Source organism: Myotis lucifugus, unplaced genomic scaffold, assembly GCF_000147115.1.
Source record: "Myotis lucifugus unplaced genomic scaffold, Myoluc2.0 scaffold_17, whole genome shotgun sequence".
In the NCBI taxonomy this organism is placed as follows: domain Eukaryota; kingdom Metazoa; phylum Chordata; class Mammalia; order Chiroptera; family Vespertilionidae; genus Myotis; species Myotis lucifugus.
The window spans coordinates 5728942-5748910 of NW_005871065.1; the positions used below are offsets into that span (position 1 = coordinate 5728942).

The window sequence follows — 19969 nt, forward strand, 5'->3', positions numbered from 1 at the left end:
TAAAAGGGGGGGGAGAAGGGAGACATATGTACTACTCTTTTGTAAATATTTTTAAACAATAAAAACAAAAAATTAAAAAAAAAGAGAACCCAGGTCATAGATCTGTGTTTAGAGAGAGAACTGAACTCAGTTTGTAGAGCAAATGGGAGGGAGGAATTCAAGATCCAACGCGGCTGTAAGCATCAATGTCCTTTGAACCTATTGAATTGGGACTCTTTTTTTGTTGTTTAAAGTATTACAAATAGTAGTACATATGTCTGCTTTTCCCCCCTTTATGCTCCCCCCCAGCCTCCCTCATCCCCTGGCACATGCCCTCACTCCCCTAGTGTCTGGTTATACTTACATGCATGCATGCAAGTCCTTTGGTTGATCTCTTAGCCATGCCCCCAGCCCTCCCCTGCTGTCCTGCGGAAGTTTGACAGTCTGTTTGATGCTTCTTTGCGTCTGTATCTATTTTTGTTCATTGGTTTATGATGTTCTTTATATTCCACATATGAGTGAGATCACGTGATATTTATCTCTCTCTGACTGGCTTATTTTGCTTAGCATAATGCTCTCCAGTTCCACCCATGCTGTTGCAAATGATAAGAATTTGAATTGGGGCTCTTTCAGATTGCTTGTGAAATTCCTAATTGTAGAAAGACCGGAAAGAGACGAGTTACATTGTAGATGTAAACATGTATCCCAATTTGAAAAGATGGACATAAAGACACGAAAAACTCACAAAAGGTCAGCTAAGGCCAATCCTGGAAGAAACTGAGAGTGGTCAGAAAAGGCATCCTGAAGCAGGACTGCTTAGAGGCAAGCAGGAATGGAGGAGGCACTATGTTGCTAGATAGAAATACAGAGCTGGAGGCTGGCTGGGGGAGATGGGAAGTATCTCAGAGTAAAAAAATATGTATATCTTCATAGTAAGAAAAAGATCCAGGTGGGTGGTGTGGTAACCACTAGCTTCACTGGTAAGAGACTTACTCTCCACCAGAGCCAGGGTGTCTCAATAGCTTCCACCACTTACATTTCCTGATGCTCCTGGTATTAAAAATTTAAGAAATGTCAAAACATGCCTGTGCAAACTGTGGTGTGTTTTGAATACTTGTTACATAATTCAAACTCACAGACAGTGAGTTTTTGGCATAACAAGCTACATCGTATAATAATGCTATTCATAAGGCAATGAAAGAATTTTTAAAATATGGCTTACTAGCGTACAATGGTGTAGTCCAGGAATGGGAAACAAGGCAAATGCTGTCAGACAACCAACTCGCTCTTTCATTTCTGTCAGGATGTCTATGTTCTGCACAGAACGCATCATGCGTGCTTCACAACAACTCTGACTCTGAGGTGAACATGAGACCCAGGCCCAGTGGCCCCCCTGGTCTTCTGCTGTCATCTCCACCCGACAGGCCCTCAGTGGGGTCTGTTTCCAGAATGCAGTCCTTACCGCCTCTCCTACCTTGTTATACATGCATTGCTCTCTACATCTTGCCAAGCAATCCAGACATATGAGTGCTGCCACCTGACTTCATGCCTTTATCATCATTTCCTTTGGCTGTTACCCTTGTATGTTAACTGCTATCTGCTTCTCCCTCCAGGACAGTCTCCGTATTGCTGGCAAAGATCTCCCTCATAAATCCTGATCTGAACATGTCACAACCCAGTCTCCATATCATAAGTAGATCCCCTGATCCCATAGGATGACATTAGAGTTCTTTAACATGACATATAATGCCCCACACAAGGGTCCCCAACCCACCTTTGCAGTCTGATTTCCCATTATTTTGCCAAAACTCCACACCTCCTGCTTTTCCACGAAGGTTCCATGCTCTTCCAGTTCTCTCTGTTCTTGTTCCTGCTATTACCTCTCCCTGAGAAACCCTTCTCTTCTAGCGAATCCTTACCCCTCTCTCCTATGAAAAGTTCCCCAAAGCTCCCAGTGGGAGTGGCTTTCTACTCTTCTAGCCTATTTGTCATGCATGTCTTCAGCACAGTGAGTGTTAGTGAGATCACAGAAGAGAGGGGCTGGGATTTTTTTTTTTATTGATTTTAGAGAGGAAGGGAGAGGGAGCGAGAGAATCATTGACTGGCTGCCTCCTGCACACCCCCACTGGGGATTGAGCCCACAACCTGGGCATGTGCCCTGACCAGGAATCCAGTTGAGACCTCCTGGTTCATAGTTCGACGCTCAACCACTGAGTCATGTAGGCTGGGGGGAGACTGGGATTTTTAAACTTTATCCTTGTGTATCCTATTCCTGCACTGTGAACAGTAAGGGCTCAATAAATACTGATAGGATGATTGAATTAATTGTCACTCATATACCATGCATTCAGAAGCAAATGAAAGTTCAGTTGCAAACTACCTCTTGCAAACAATTTTGCTCCACAGCCACTCATCAAGATTGCTCACAATTTTCTGAATGGTTCTTAAAAGTAGTTCTGATGGTTGCAAAATGGTTCTTGGTTTTCGGACCGCCCCCCACCCCCCAACATGCTTCTTCCAAAGCCAGGCCATTTTTTTCCCCTCAGTTGCCTCCTGACTCAGCGGAGCCTCTTGAAGAAACCCTATAAGACCTTATTTCCTTGACTTGGGCTACGATTTCAGCTCAGCACATAGAATCACCATCATCATTCATTGCTGAGATGGTGGCGTGCTGCTTATCTGCCTGCAGTCATTTTCCGGGCAAGAAATAATGCATTAGGAACACAGCTTCATTATCAGGCCCTGGTTTGGCAGATAGAGCAACATTCCAGGGTAATTGGAAGGACAGCTGATTTGTTAGCAAAATGTTACTTTTTGGCTAATGAATCATTGTGATTTTTGCACTGACAGCTCAGTAACAAGCTTGAAGACTACTTTCCCTCAGACCATTAAACTTTGACAAACGCGTTATTAACTGCAGCGAGAGCCAGCAGTCTGTGGGGATTATTGCAATTATGAGCCATATATGTAATTCTTAAAAATCATTAGCCGACAAGGTGAGTCTGATGACCGAGGGCTGATGACTGACAGCCGCCGTCGCTTTTTAGTGCAGGAGGCAATAAACAGCTGCTGGGAGGACGATCCGTCAGCAGACGCTCTTTGCTGGGAAGACGCAGCCAGAGTAATAAAGGTTATTGCTCTCGAACAACAAGCTCTGTTCGGGAGGGAAGAAGCAAAGCTTTCCTTTGGCTTCCACTGTGGAGGCTGGAGGTCTTTGCTCAAAAGAGAACTAGAGGGAAGCAGAGGGAGCCCAGGGAACAGAGAGAACAGCCAGCCAGGCCTTCACGGCGTGGGTTTTCTTTCGATGCTTTACCAGACTGTTACATTCAGCAGTCCCTTTAGAAGTTGCCTGTCCTTTCGCCTTACTGTCCCCCCTATTTCTAACAGGGGTCTCGAACTCAGGTGGATAATGCAAATTAGCAGAGAAGACAGAAGCAGTAAAGACTATGGTAAAATCACAAGGCAAGAATATAAATAAAAACCCATCAGTGGGCCATTGTGTCATCGGGTTTACAGACAGAAGTCCAGGTCCTCGGTTGCAGTGTGAGAGCCTGTGAATCCGGCCTTTCCCTCAGCAGCCTCATCATTTTGCATTGCCCTTTCTGAATCCTCATGCCCCTGTCTGACAGGGATGATCCCCAAGAATGCCCACACTCTCCAGTCTCTGTACCTTTATCCCTTGGGAATGGCCTTGGCCTTGACATTCATTTCTACATGTTCAAATCCTACCCACTCTCTGGGTCTGTTTCTTTACTTGTCAAATTGGGAAGAAGAGGTGGATTGGGTTGATGTTGATGTCTCTTCTAAAGCTCGGTGGGTCTGTGACATTTCACCAACTCGGGTTAGCACATACGAATCTAGTTGTGCCCCACACAAGGGTCCCCAACCTCCCTTTCCAGGCTAATATCCCATTATGGGTTGGGGACCCTGGGTGGGTTGGGAACCCTGTGTGGGGTGATACTTGCACCCCTCAGGTGGCCACATTGCGGGGAGTCTTGCCGTCGTCACAGACGCTGCCCACCTCTTGATTGACCTGACCAGTTTCCAGCTCAGCCTCTTCTCCCTGTGGCTGTCCTCCAAGCCTCCCTCCAAGCGGCTCACCTTTGGATGGCACCGGGCAGGTACAGTTCACCAACGGAGCGCTCATGGTGGAGTGCTCACAATGAGAAACAACTGGTTACAGAGCCTGCTTAAAGGCGGAGGTCAAAATTCTGGAATGTGCCTAATCACTGACTCACAGAATGTTCCCAGGCCCTGGTAGGCTTTTAGAATCTACCTCCAAGGTTGAGTTGCAGATCAGGGAGAGGCATAAAGGAACTCCTAAGTGAGCAAATGTACTTTACTCAGTGGGCACATGAACACTATCCTATCTTTAAATGTCAATGTAAATGTCACATCCTATGTTTCTTTTCCTTACTGTTGCTCTTAAAATGCATCTAGAGTGTTGATATACCTCTGAGCTCACCTCTGTGTTGATGGGATGTTGGGTTGGCAAATGAAACTCATTTTTCAAGTACCCTCTGAAGCCTTCCCCTTTTACTGTTTTAATCCACAGAAGCTACTGGTACTGGCACGTTGTAAATGTTTTATGGCAAAATTAAGAGTTTCTAAATGCCTTTTACTGTTTGTGTCTCATTATTTCATCTCCTAATAAGTTTCAATCATTTTAGCACCTGCTTAAATTAAAATCCCCAAGGAAAACAGCATGCGTGGGCAACAAATAATACGCTTTTAAAATTTGCTGCAAATTACTGAGTAACACGGAGCATAATGAACTCAGATGCTGGTGTTTTATAAATGCAACATGAAAGCAGCTTGTCTTAGTGCTAAAATCCTTCCAAAGTTTTGCTTTGTGAACCACAGTGAACTAGTCTAAATCTTCTTTTTGGGAGGAGGGAACATGAATGTCTCATGACTCTTGGGGACAGTAAGGTGATTCATGAATGCTTTGTGTATGGACGTCTGTGTGCTTGCATCCTTAGAGATCCTCGGTGCCCTGCTGTCCATGCTGTGTGTCTGGGCAGTGACTGGTGTGTTGGTGTACCTGGCGTGTGAGCGCTTGCTGTACCCTGATTACCAGATCCAGGCCACCGTGATGATCATCGTTTCAGGCTGTGCTGTGGCAGCCAACATTGTGTAAGTCACCCCGCACACTGCCCAGGAAGCTTGCCTTTAACCCTGTCTGGAATTAGATGTGTGTTTGTTCTTGCTGCTATTTCTTGCTTGTGTTTAATTCCTCTACTTGTGAGGATGGCAGAGACCTGACAGAGTGCTCAAGTGGTTCTATGGCTGAAAGTAAGGCTGGTTGTGCTCATTTAAGTATTTTACTATCAGCTTCTAATAGCTACCATTTTGAATGCTTTTTATGTGTCAAGGACTGTGATGTGATCTTTTGATCTACATTATCAAGCTCCATGTTCACAACATCCCTACTTTCCAGATTAGAAAACTGAAGCTCAGTGAGGTTAAATGAGTTGCCAGTGAGGAGGTGTAGGGCCAGGATCTGAATCTAGACCCACCATACTCAGAATGGGGTCCTAGCCATTCTGCTCTCATGCATATTGATGGTTCCACACGGGACGTGACTTACTCCTACTCAGTTTTTATTACAGGGGCATATTATGGCTTCCCACAGAGCTGGAGTGGAAGGGATCTTAAATTTTATTTACTTTAGTCCCCTTTCTACTTTTGAATTCTCTTTTGCAACAACCCATAAAATGGTCATTAGTTTCATATATTTTAACAGAACTAATAGCAGAATTTATTTCTCTCATAAGCACTCTACCATATCTTTGCAATATTTTGACTATATAAAAATTCTGCCTTAAGCTATGTTAGCTAAACTCTTTATTTTCTACCCGTTGGTTCATCGCCTTAACCAGGTAGTCTTAAATCACTCTTACGGGCCATGTGATCATGTCCTACTGGACATGTGATCATGTCCTACTGGACATATGATCATGTTCTACTGGACATGTAATCATTGCCATATTTGTCTGCTCTTCCCCAAATGAGCTACTTGGTTGCTTTTGACAATGGGGTTTTAAGGCCAGGGATTTGATCCTTTTGGTCGATTTGCTCCTTCCCATTTGACAAAATAATTCTGGACAACCCTATTTAAAACTGTATCTACTTGTCTGTCTGTCCATCTATCTGTATCATCTGTGGTAGAGAGAACAATGGCCCCTCAAATTTTTCTACATTCTAAGGCTTCGCACTTCTAAATATGTTACCTTACATGATAAAAGAAATTTTAAAAATGTGATTAAGTTAAAGATGGACCTTGACATGGGGGAGATTATCCTGAATTATCCGGATAGGCCCAATGTCACCACAAAGGTCCTTATAGAAGGGAAGCATCAGGTCAGAGAGGAGAGAAGATGCTGCATTGCTGGCTTTGAAGATGAAGGAATGTAAGTGACATCTAGGAGCTGGGAAAGGTAAGAAAGTATGTTCTCCCCTAAAGCCTCCAGGAGGAATGCAGTCCTGCACACTCATTTTAGATTTCTGACTTCCAAAACGATAAGATAATAAATGTATGTTGTTCTAAGGTAGAAAGGCTTGTGGTAACTTGTTATAGCAGCAATAGGAAACTCATACACTATCTATGCATCATCTGCTTGTCTATCTTGCACTGCCACGTGATATACTGCAATAGGCTTATACATGAAAGTGAAGAAGTCAGTGATAGAATAATGGCATCTTAAACAGTGTTTTTAAAGCGAGGGCACAGTGGATCTCTGGAACTAGAGGAAAAGCTGAGCATGCACACATAGAGAAAGCCCCCCAAGTCCCTCTAGAACCCTTACCTTGTGCCTGGCTCTGTTCCTCACCTCTTAGTTTGCAAACCATTGCCAAAATCTCTGAGCTAAACCATTAGAAGAGTGATATTTCATCTGCTGTAGTTGACTAGATCCCTATTTCCACCCAGTTATATTGAAAAAGTGTTTCACATTGGCCTTGGGAGATCAATCCCAATCTATCACCACTAGGAGACAAGCCAGAGCACATGTCCTGCTGACGGGGGATCAATAACATCATCTTTGCATAGGAGAACATGTCAACAAGGCAGCAGGAAGAATAAAAATATTAATAATTTCCCAAGTCATATGGCACATAATTGTATCGATGCTACACGAAGATGAAGGGTACCCCTAGCTAACTACCACATAAATCTGGACCCTCGGTGATTGAGTTTGACTTTCTAAACAGATACCATCCACGTTTTCTTTTTACTGCAACTGCTGTTGAATTTTGATCTTAATTTTCAGGTGCTCAGAAAGATAAGAGAATTAAAAAGCTTTTGACTTCCCTGTGGAAGCAGGTAGTTATTAATGGATAAGGCTACTGAGTGACTATAGTGTTTTCTCCCAGAACTGGGATTACAGGTTCCAAGTACAGGTAGAGGCTGTGTTGTCTGAATAGACAACCACAATTTGGGAATAAATCTATTCCTTGGAGACTCAAAATTAGACAGAAAGTTATAATACAGATTGCAAAGGGATTCTAGGATGAAAATTATTGACAGAGTCTTAAGGCCATTGCATGCCAAATTTCCTCTGCCTGTACATTCCCTCCCCTCCTAGCCAAACTCTAACCTTTCACATCTGACTCGATTGCTCTGTCCTGCTAACTAAATCAGATTCCCTTGTTTGACTATCTGTAGCACTGGTTCTTAGTAGGCTTATTATAATTAGAATTTTCCATGTATGTGTGTGTTTGTCTTTTTAAATTCTCTGCATCTCCTTCATGCTTGAAGCCACAATGGGGAGGGACCATGTCTGTTTTCACTTACTCTTATGCCCTAAACATTTAAGAGTGCCTAGCATACATGGGTCCCTAAGTTTTTCTTTTTCTCTTTTTAATAAAATGAGTGAAAGAATGAATGACAACATGATGAGCACACATACTAGTAGCAGACCTAGAAAGAGAGTCTAGTAACAGCCAGCCGTGGGAGGCTGTCTGAAGACCCTGAAATGGTAGCTCTGAATTGAGGGTCAATTTCTGCCGAAACACTGACAGTCTAAAAAGGAAACATTATGTAAAAAGCAAATCCCGGTGGGCAGCAGTCAGTTCACGTTGTGATGATGGTCTGAGAGTTGACATCACTTTTCTGAAAATAAGGGTATGTGGTACTAAACAATACTTCTTTAAAACCTCTGTTACAAAATGTACAGAGAAGTTTCTAGGCAAAACACTCCTTGTTGGCCATCAGTAAAAAAAAGTTCTCATTTTGCCTTTGGTCTAATACCTCTTGAGGTTGTAGATAAATAGAATCAGGTGCATAATTTATAATGGCTACTATTTAACACTTTGATTTGGATAGGAAATGTTAAATTTTGCAATACATTTATAATATTTTAATATATTTTACTCTCTGGATAAATAGATACATATACATAAGCACAGTATGCTCATCATTGGCCATTAAAATTTCAAATTCTTATGTAAATGAACAAAATTAAGTAAAAGATTAAAAAATCCAGCCCTGATGAAATTCACTACTTATTTTGTTTTACTCCTTCCTGCTGCTTTATGCATTTGAAACCAGTACATCTAATTAATCTCCCATCAAAGTTCAGCTTTAAGCCTCGCTCAGAGCCTGACAGTAAGTAGACCCTCAATAAATGATATTTTTCCTCCTCATTGTAAAATACTCGGCTTTCATCAAAGTAGTGATGCTTTCCAGTTTTAATGTGAAAAGGGAGCATTAGGCGGAAAGGAAAACTGAGGCGAATCTTCATTGTCTGCCCTTTTGGGGAAAATTGAAAATTCTATGATCCACTTGTGTTCAAAATTAGTCCAAAATAGTATATCTTAAAACATGAATATTTTACTTACCTGTCAATTTGGATAATATATGCTACTGTTAACTCTTCCATTGTGCCGGGTAGGTTTTTAAGGGTTAATCTCATGTGTGCTGAGAACATGTTCTCTTGTTCAGACTAAGTGTGATTTTGCACCAGAGGCCTCCTGGCCACAGTCACAAGGAAGTGCAAGCTAATGCCAGTGTCAGAGCAGCTTTTGTGCATGCGCTTGGGGATCTGTTTCAGAGCATCAGTGTGTTAACCAGCGCACTTATCATCTACTTCAAGGTGAGTATGTTTGATTTAACTCACTGTCATAGCAATTTTATAGACCAAGTAGTATAAAAGGGGGTCCTCCAAAATTAACGGAAAGGAGGGTGGACAGACTATTTTTTTCCTAAACACACTACTGTGCAAATTTTAAACAAATAAACATTCAAAGCCTGAAACCTTGGACTTTCCAAATTCCTGAGAGCTCTGTCTTTAATTGCAGGGCTTCCAGTCTTTTAAGAAAGTAGTTCCTTTTGTCATCGGGTCAATGTGCGCTACACTGGAGCCATAAATATCTTAGAGATCTTGGGTTGTAAGCAACAGAAAAAAATCTCTAGCTCACTTAAGTAATAAATAAATATATAAATAAATAAACAAACAAACAAATAAAATATATGTAAAAATTAATTATATATAATTATATATACATAATTATATATACACATAATTACATATATATAATATACATATATTATATATATTATTGGCTGAAATTTATTGGATGTACTCCAGACAGAAATCAAGATACAAATAAGGGTCACTTTCGTTATCTAGATTTCAGAAACTATCCAACTTCTGTCCCAGACACCAAACTGAAATGAATATGACTCAACTCATTTTTTAAAATTTCTTATCATTCTGCTGAAGATTCATATTTCTGGGAAAGGAGTCTAGCGTGGGTCTTGTACCTGCTGTTTGGCCAGGGGAGGATAGAACACCTGAAAGGTCAGAGTGTTCAATGGAACACAATGGGGGAGAGGTAACTCGCCTCTGACCCTAAGGAAATATTCATTGCAGATTTGCATTTGGTAGTACTGAGAACCAACAGGCACGTGAGAGTGGGAGGGAGGGGGAAGGGGGGTGGGGGGAGGGGGGAAGAGGGTAATGGAGAAGAGCATTTATCTTTGTTCTTATCATGATTGCCCAGATAGCAGGAACATTACATTAATTTTACTAAAAATGAAAACACCTAAATACAAATTACAAAAACATATCTGAATTCAGTTGAGCAAATGCTTGCTCACTGAAAGCTTTAAGTTTAAGGAAAAATAGTTCAAAATTGTATGGGTTAGTCGAGTTTGAGAGTATGCTTATAAAGGTTAAGTTTCTTAGACATAATGAGGCAGACTTCTCTGTGGCCCAAAACTGCATCAGAGACAAAATAGCAGGTGTTTCACCCTGAGGCTAAGGGTTTCAGTGTACTCTTAGGACTGGATCAAAGATGTCTGTCTCGAGTATGTCTCATACTTGGAAGGGAAAAAACCACACTAACCCCAGTCTGCCAAGACCAAACTCCAGCTGTACCTCGGGCATATGCAACCTCTCAGCAGATGACAGGCTTTCTTCTCATCATAATTAAGGCTGAAAAGTCAATGAGCATTATGCGAATCAGCTCATCGCAAACTCTGTACTTCTGTTCATTTCTGAGAAGTCAAATCAGGCCTCTTGAGAAAATACTCAAGAATATCTCTCCCTTCGCTTCTTAAATGATGGGAGATGCCCTGTAGTCTCTCTTCTCTCACTGGTAGTTTCAAGCTTAAAACAGGGGTGGGGACTGTCTGGCTTGAGGGCTATATAAGGCCTGACAAATCATTTGGCTCGGACCTGCCAAGGCATTAGGGGTGAGTTAACTAAATGTTTGACCAAATATAGCAGGCTAATTTTTAAGTTGATAATTTTGTATGGCTCGCCAATGATGTTATAAATATCCAAATAGCCCTTGGCAGAAAAAAAGGTTCCCACCCCTGGCTTAAACGAAAGATTGAGTCTTCAGAAAGTTGCCTCTGAATTGGATATCAAGTGTCAAGTTGGATGTTAAGTGGTGGGTGAAAGGGTGATAGAGAGGGAAGGAAAAAGGGAGGTTTACATATTTTATTCATCAGACTTTCTTCAAAGGAGACACACATTCAGTTAACCTAAAGCCCTTGTATTTTCCAGCCAGACTATAAAATGGCCGACTCAATCTGCACATTTGTGTTTTCTGTTCTGGTGTTGGCCAGTACTGTCACAGTCTTAAAGGACTTCTCCATCTTACTCATGGAAGGTAGGAGTGATTTTATTTTATTCCCAAGATCCACGTTTTCTCTTCCCTATAACCACAAGAGGTGGTACCCTCAAGGCATGCTCACTATTAATATACATCACAGAGAACATTTAACTGATAAAGAATTGGGGGAAAACAAATATTACGATTTTCTTTCATATGGAACAACTAAAAAGTATTGGTTTCTGTTTTTCCTCCAGTAACTGTTAAATGTTATGGTTCAGTGTAAAAACAATATGCACACACACTAAAGATAGACATGGAGGAAGTTATTGTAAAGATATTAGTTTATCCCTAAATGTATGGGCAAGACACAAGAAAGACAGTATAAACCTATCCTTAACAGCATTGTAGCTATTCAGAAGAGCTTGCCTAGTTAGACTAGGCCAGCAGTTCTCCAACATTAGTGGCATCGGAATTGCTTGGAGGGTTTGTTAAAACACAGATTGCTGGGCCCACCCACACCCTTCCTGAGACATAGGTCTGGGGTGGGGCCCAAGAATCTGAAGTTCTAACTACATGCTGCTGCTGCTGGTCTGGGGACCACACTTTGAGAACCACTGAATCAGTCTTTTCGTAGCACTTAGAGATTCCTACAGGAGGGTGCTGGGAATGGCTCCCAGAAAATTCTATCAGAACCAGAGGTTTGCATCGTATCAAACATTTGGATGATCATAAATATCCAGATATTGGATGAACTTTTCTTTTTTTGTCTAGCACATTTTGAAATAAGGAAGACACAGTCTCAGAGAACAGTTGCCGTCAAAGCAGTTCTCATTTAAGGTTTCTGTTCTCAGTGGGCAGTTAAGCTTTCTGTTCTCAGTGGGCAGTATCATTGTTGGCAGATGATAATGTTGACAACAGTGAAACCAAATGGAGTCAAATGTCACTGAGTAACAAGCTAACTTCCTCGTTCTGGAGGTGACAATATTTGATTTGTCAAGTCACAAATACACCCATTTCCTTTCCTGAGGGCCAAGTGCTGAGCTGCAGCTGTTGTCGCTAGGATGGCACTTACTGACTACCAGGGGGATAAAAGGCAGATTGGCGCACTATTGGTGGAGATGACTATATTCCACTTTCCCTGTCTCTCAGTGTAGATCTGCTCTGGTGATTATCTTCCTTATTTATTTAAAGAAAGGACAGTTAATTATGGAAACTGCCAGATAACTCCTATCTGGTAGATGCTTAATCTCTAAACTAGGTTTTCAAATTAGAATAGCATAAAAGAATACTTATCTTTGGTAACATTTTAAAATAATATGCAAAAGTAGAAATGAATTTTAAAGGTCTCCCCTTTTTTTCTACTTTGAATTCTCAGTCCCATTCTTCAGGAGTAACATCTACTTATAAGTTGACATACATCTTTCAAAAGATAACTATATATATATATACATATATATATATATGCATATATATATGCATATTAATATTTACACATATATACATATAATGTATACCACATTATAATATATACATATAAATATTTACATATATACATATAATGTATATATACACATATAATGTATAGATATACATATAATGTATGTATGTGTTTTTTAAATAGGATTCTGGATTTGTACTTATTTTGCTCTGCACTTGTTTTTTTCACTTGGATATCTTTCCATTTAAATACATACATAGAAACACCCCATTTTTTTACATAGCTATAAACTATTCCACTGTATGCATGTACTTGCTTATTGATGGCCATTGCAAACAATGATATAATTAACATTCATGTGCATATATATATTTTTAGCATTTTTACACCTTTGGAATAATTCCTAGAAATGTTATTTCCATTTCAAAAGTTCTGTGCATTTTTAAATCTGACAGATATGGTCATTTCTTCCAAAAAACTATTTCAACATCTTTTTGGCCAATAGAATATAACAGTGCCCATTTCCTCACATGCTCACCAACATGGGGTATTATCAAACTGCTGATTCTCTTCCTTCCTAATCTGATTGGTGGAATATTTTATCTTATTTACTTAATATGCAATTCTATAATTGAGAGATTTTTTCATTTATTTATTAATGTGGGAAATTATTTTTTAAACACTAATTTGAGTACTTTCCTGGATGCATTAATATTTTTGCAGGCTCTCCGTCAGAGGAAAAATGGTCCGTAGAATGTGATGGAGCACGGAGGTCCGTGGGAGCATAGCCTCATGCTCGTTGACATTATTTCATGGAGTAAAATAAGTAATAGTGGGCTTGTGTTCCTCATGAACGTAAAGAGATAAATGAGGCAAGAGAGACAAAAAGTAATGGGATCATGACTTCATCATAAGGGTCCTAGATGAACGATAGCAGGTCTTCAAGAGCCAAATGAAACTCTGCAGAGATGACACACTAGGCATAATAGTCAACTGTGGGTTGCAATCCCTAGAGTCTAGCATTTGCATAACACCTCACACTCAGAGCATGAACTGCAGACCCTCACATCCCACTTATCTATGTGGCCTTAGCAATGCTTTTTAACTTTTCTGTCTCCCAATTTCTCCTCCAGTTAAATAGGAATCGTAGCACTGATAAAACTAGCTCGTAAAGTTCTTGTAAATACGAAAATAAGATAATCATTATAAATAAAGTACTTAGCATAAACCTTGACCTACTATAGGTTCTCAACAAAGCTATGTCTTTATTATTATTACTATAATACAACAACTTCACCCATGATTGTATATACATTCTATGACTAATCTGAGAAAAAACCCCACTAATTTGTTTCTGCTATCCTGAGCTTTGTGCAGCTAATTAAGTAAAATTACATATTGACCAACTCTTTGTTATCTCTGTGAAATAATATGAAGAGGGATTAAACTAAACTCAAATTGTAGAGAATTTTAAATTAGCCCTGAGGAGAAAATCCCAATGAGTAAGGCTCTTAAATCCTGAAAAAGGCGGGTTAAGGATCCCACCCCCCATTACAGCCCCAATTGGCCATCTATATGAGCTATATTCAGTGGAATAACAATAGCCTCCCACTCTTTCCTTCTGTCAGGTGTGCCAAAGAACCTCAACTACAATGCTGTGAAAGAGCTCATCTTAGCGGTGGATGGGGTGGTGTCTGTGCACAGCTTGCACATCTGGTCTTTGACAACGAACCAGGTGATTCTCTCGGCTCATGTTGCTGCAGGTCAGTAAGACTGGACAAAATTCAGTCCTTGTTCTGTAAAGTCAGTAATTTTCCTCTTTTTTGTACAGCCGCCCTTAGTGGCCGATACCTGTCTAAACAACTGTGAAATACTTTGTATTACCAAGGGCCTTTGAAAACCATACCCCTTGTCAATGTTGTCATGGCAACAATGATACTGATGCTATTCCTAGAGAGGCTGACTGAAGAGGGTAGGACAAAGTGGGTAAAAATGCCACCCAAATTTGGAGTCCTTATGTTCTGAAAATGAGACTTCACTTGTTTGGCTTGGAACTCAAACGGTTAAATAATAGGGATGATTTCAACAATAAATCTTCATTGAGTATCTCCTGTGTATGAGATGCTTTGCCTATCACCGAAGAAAGATAAAGCATACACAGGTTCCATCCTTCAGGTTCTTTTTTTCTTTTCTTTAAATATATTCTTACTGATTTCAGAGAGGAAGAGAGAGGGAGAGAGAGAGAAACATCAATGATGAGAGAGAATCATTGACTGGCTGCCTCCTGCATGCCCCACATGGGGGATCGAGCCCACAACCTGGGCATGTGCCCTGACTGGGAATTGAACCGTGACCTCCTGGTTTCTAAGTTGATGCTCAACCACTGAGCCACGCCGGCTGGGGCTTAAGGTTCTAACAACCTAAAAAACTTGGTAGTAAAAATTAATGGTGATATATATATTTTTACTGGATGGTTAGAAATTCTATAACCATGTGAGATAATTCTTAGGAAATTGGATTTATTCTAAAAATGACTTTCTCAAGTAGAAGGTGATTTTGTCCAGGGTATGTCCTAGAGCTGAGAAACTGGGTGGTGGGAAGTGTCTCTCTGCCTCGGGAGACAGGCCAATAAGACACATTAGGCTGCTAGAAAATAACTCAGGAAGTTATGTAGACGCAGGGTACAGGAACATCGGTGACAGTCATTTGAGGACTTCGCTTTCTCAGACATCCCGATCTTCGCTGAGAGGCTCAGATCTGGCTACAGGGAATTTACAGCATCCACAACACTAATATTTTATTGCAAATGGAAGAGCCTAGTAATCATGTTACTGTGGAGGGAATTTTACAGCCTCCTGATACCTTTGGGGACAAGAGAAAAGATGGAGTGAGGGTTGCTGCTCTAAGAAAGGCCTGTGGGGAGCTCTAAATGCTCCCTGCCTCCTGTCACCAGCCTTAATATAGGTTCTGATTAGATATAAGGGCTGCAACCCAGAGGTCCCTGGGGACTGGTGAGCAAGGCTGTATAAGAAATAACAGGTCTGTCTTGGCTTTTTCCAGGGCTCATTTCCACTTTCATACTCAGGTCCTAGGAGTGCCAGACCCCAGAGATAATTGTGAAGAAGAGCTCCCATAGTGTCTGGGTACTTTGCTGCCCTAAAATCCCCCTCTCGCCCTACACACACACACACACACACACACACACACACACACACACACACACACACACACACACACACACACACACACACCTTGTCTGTGCAGGTGTAGCTGATTGTCAGAGCCAACCTGGCTCTTTCTGAGCACTAGGCCTGTGCCCCGCCCCAGCAAATACTTGAAGCTGGAGATGTAGTAGTTGCCTATTTGTGTGCAATCAATGTCAGGCTCACTATGATTCCTCTTCAACAGCAGCCAGCCGGGACAGCCAGAGCGTTCGGAGAGAGATTGCTAAAGTCCTCAGCAATAGCTTTCCTGTGCATTCACTCACCATTCAGATGGAATCTCCCGCCGACCAGGACCCCGGCTGCCTTTTCTGTGAAGAGCCCCAGGACTAGTTCAGTCAGACCATCAGCTTCCTGAGTTGACAGGTCACTGCGTGATGCTCTGCAGTTCCTGGAACATAAAAAATAAGGAACCAAAGGAAGAAGTTTGAGAAATTGATGATACAGTACAATGCACATTTTATACTTCTTTATTTAGCTCCACCCACCATGAATGAGATGCATTTGGATTCACTAATCAATACTGATTATCATTAGTAGCTGTGTTCCATTTCAGGAATACATGTGTGGGCCATTCCTAACTGGGGCTGAAATAACAACTGTTTGTAACTACAGGCCTTAAAAAGTGCATCGCCCTTCAATAGCACAGCCCAAGGATGAGTGGGTCAGGATGAACTAAGGGAAGTCTGATCAGGAATCTGTGGCAAGGAGAGAGTCACAACAATTTCCCAAAACTGGAGAAGTAAAAATAAGAAGAGTGAAGTCAAAGATAAAGAGAATCTGGAGGCCCAATACCTCATAAGAACTTGACTATCCCACCAGGTTGTAATATGATTTAAGGCAATTCTTTTGAATCCCTTTCTATCAACATCACTATTCACTAAATGGGGTAGAAATGCCCTTGCTCCATCTTGCTTACAAATTATGTTGTACTGTGTCTGAAACTATTGAATTATATTGTACTTCTCTGTTTAAAAATTGTGGACAAATGCAAAATTATAAAGTTTACTGCTTTTTGAGAGTTTTCCTATGGTAGGACCTATTAATAAAAGAAATTGGGGAGACACAAAGAGGCAGATTACTTATTTCAAGTCACATGGAAAATAATTTAGTCAAAAAATTAATATGGTCTTGAATAATATTTATGGAGTACTGACTATTGTCTTACTGGTCAATTTATCACCTCGCTTCACTCTAATGATAACTTTGAGCCTACAGATAAGGACATAGGCTCATATAGGTTAAGTGCCTTAACCATGTCTTTTATTCATTCATTCAAAAATATTTTTTTGAGGCAGGCTATGGACTGAGCATTGGTGGACCAAGCTGATATGGTCTTTGCCTTCGTGGAGTTCTTTCCCTTTTGTGGGAGAGACAGGCATTGCACTAATAAATACCACCAAGAATGTAATACAAATAGTGACAAGTGATCATAAGAGAAAAGAGGGTGGTTTAGATTGGGGGAGGTCAATGGAGAGCCTCTCTGAAGAAATAGCTTCTGTGTTGAGAGCTGAACAAAAAAAGCAGGTGATAAGCAAATGAACAGTAGGAGGAAGCTGATTTTTGGAGAAGCAAGATCATGACTGGAAACCCTGGAGAACGAACTTGGTGTGTTTGAGGAATGGAGGGAGGACCCTGTGGCTGGAGGGCCCCACGTGAGGGGGTGAATTTAAGGACCTGAAACAGGAGAGATAAGCAAGTGCATGTTGGAAAGTAGCTGAAACCTAGATCTACGGTATTTTATCCAAAATCTCATCTATACTTTATCTTTGAACACCTTTATTTTTTGGCTATTTCTTTTATTATGTTTTTCAAATACAGTTTACATTCACTATGACTCTCTAATAGTTTCAGATGTACAGCATAGTGGTTAGCCAATCATGTACTTTACAGAGCACATCCCCGCCACCGATATTTTAAGTACCCACCTAGCCCCATACATACTTATTATGATCTTTTTGACCAAATAATCTACATTGAGAATGAGCCATTATTTCAGATTTGCATGCAAATGACAAGACTGTGTTATTCAAAAGAATCAGATGAAAAAAAATGCTGAGTTTAAAAGTGAAGAACTGAGAGTGTTTCTTAGTGTACCCTATCCTGGGGAGCACGAAACTTGTACCATCTCTACAGAGTTTGGCTAAGGAAAGAGGACACTGAATGAATGGAAATGGTTGTGAGCTGACCCTCCAAAAGACCTTTCTCCCAGGGAATCTGAGTTATGCCAGTGACAATGGGGGTATAAAGGCAGACGTTAATGTACACAGGGAGAACTGAATGTCCAGCTTTCAAGATTTAAATTTAAATAGTAGTAAAGAAATGGATGGCTCACTTCAGTCTCTAGCCCAATAATATGTTCTAAACCAGGAAACATTTCACTGGGTTATTGGATTCTGACTCAGATGTCAGTGATATGATATTTTGATTCATATTTGGCTATTATTCCTTGTGTGGCTACTTCTCTTCTCCTTGGGGAAGAGAGGCCAGAGGAAAGACCAAATTCTCTCATTCTAAATCCTTGACCATATAATACCATCTAACATCTACACTTCAGTCCTTACCTCCAACAAGGAGGAGGAGCTGTGTAGGAAGAACGTAGTAAGTTCCATTTTGAGTATGTTATCTGAACGTGTGAACTTCCATTGAGCAGTTAGAAATGTGGTCACAGACCTTAAAATAGACAACTTCTTGGGATTTTTTTCTAGTCTGTACTTGGACATGCGTATGAATATATAGAGAGGTCTTTTACAACTAATCTATATTTCCTTGTCACATTTTGGCAATAAATCCCTTCTACCTTTAAATTCTAGCTGTGTATTGCAAAACCTCATACATTTACTGTTAAAAAGAAAATATTTCCACCTCAGATCACTTCCTTTATCTGGATGCTAAAGCACTGGGACCAACCAGAGAATGTAGCTGTAGAAACCCAGACATCTTTAAGAGAAGCCTACAAAACATCCGAGTTGACCCCCAGCAAGTTGGTGTCACGTATAATTTAGAGATTTACCTACAAAGAGACATAAAGTGGATGTGAGTAATTCATTCCATCCACGAGCATGACTTGAGCACCTGCTGTGTGCTAGGCGTTGTTCCTGGCATCGGAGCTATAAAAAGGAATCGGGCACAGTGAGTGCTTCTAAGCCCTGACTCTAAGTCCACATTACCTGTGGAGAGTAACATAAAATAAAGATGTGCAGGTCTATACCCTGGGAACTCTGAACCAATGGGTCTGGTTTGGAACCTGAACTTTAAAACACACACACACACACACACACACACACACACACACACACACACAACATATCCAGAGATGATTCTAAAGGACAGCCAGAATATAGAAGAACCTCAACCAAAGGGGACCCCCACCCTCATCCCCCAAGCGGGGGATTCAGACACACACGGATACTTATAATAACATCTAGAATTGCAATGGTGTGGATGGGATGGGGGTCTAAAGGGAGCACAGAGAAAGTGATGAGGATTGCAGTATGTGCACAGCCATTGAGGCTTCATGTCATCAAGGCGACAGTCATGCTAGACTTTGTATTATATACGGAGGTTCTCCAGGTGGATAAAGAAAAGGGCATTCTAGATAAAAAGATTATGCACAAGGCATGTTTATATTTGTCTGTTAGTGTTTAAGAAGCAGAATATAGGTGGCAAAAGAAATGTTAAACTCTGTGATCTTTACAACTACATAACTTTTGCTACTTTATCATTATTAATGTCATAGAGAACAGGAGTTATGTCTTCGATGATTTTTATGTCACTGTCAGCACCTAGCAGGATGCTGGAAGCCTAGGAGGCATTCGTAATTGTTGAGGCAATGGCTCTGGGGTGCTATGTGGGCCTTGTCATTATTTTTCATTTGCATTTGTATTTCTCTGAAATTTTGAGGACCAAGAAAACACTGACTTTGACTGAGGAGGTCACATCTGTGCCATCTCTGCGAATCAATCAGCGCCACTGAAATAGCCACTTAGCATTCTGCTGGCAGCTTGCCCTGCTCCGTGGAGGCAAATAGACTGGTCCGCCACCTCAGTAGGCACTGTGAATTAGGCAACCAGAATCAGAACCGGTCAGGTTCCTAACGACTCTTGCCTCAGATGGCTCTCAAACCAGAAAGGACAGTTCACCCCAAATCATTTCTCCTGCCCCAGGGGCCCCGGAATGGTTTTGCTTTTCCATATTTTGTGCAGGACAGAGCCCTAAATACCAGATGACCTTGCAAACACACATGTTCCAGTGTAATTCATTG

General features: G+C 41.0%; 1 protein-coding gene across 1 annotated transcript in view; it reads left to right on the forward strand.

Annotated features, from left to right (window-relative positions):
- SLC30A8 (solute carrier family 30 member 8) overlaps positions 1–16076 on the forward strand; it is a 26107-nt gene extending 10031 nt beyond the window's left edge. Inside the window, exons 3-8 of the mRNA XM_014452728.2 lie at positions 3954–4100; positions 4962–5115; positions 8924–9074; positions 10995–11100; positions 14113–14247; positions 15893–16076. Coding sequence (XP_014308214.2) covers positions 3954–4100; positions 4962–5115; positions 8924–9074; positions 10995–11100; positions 14113–14247; positions 15893–16038 — 839 coding nt within the window. The 3' untranslated portion in view covers positions 16039–16076. The remainder of the gene's footprint in view (positions 1–3953; positions 4101–4961; positions 5116–8923; positions 9075–10994; positions 11101–14112; positions 14248–15892) is intronic.
- The last annotated feature ends 3893 nt before the right edge of the window (positions 16077–19969 follow it).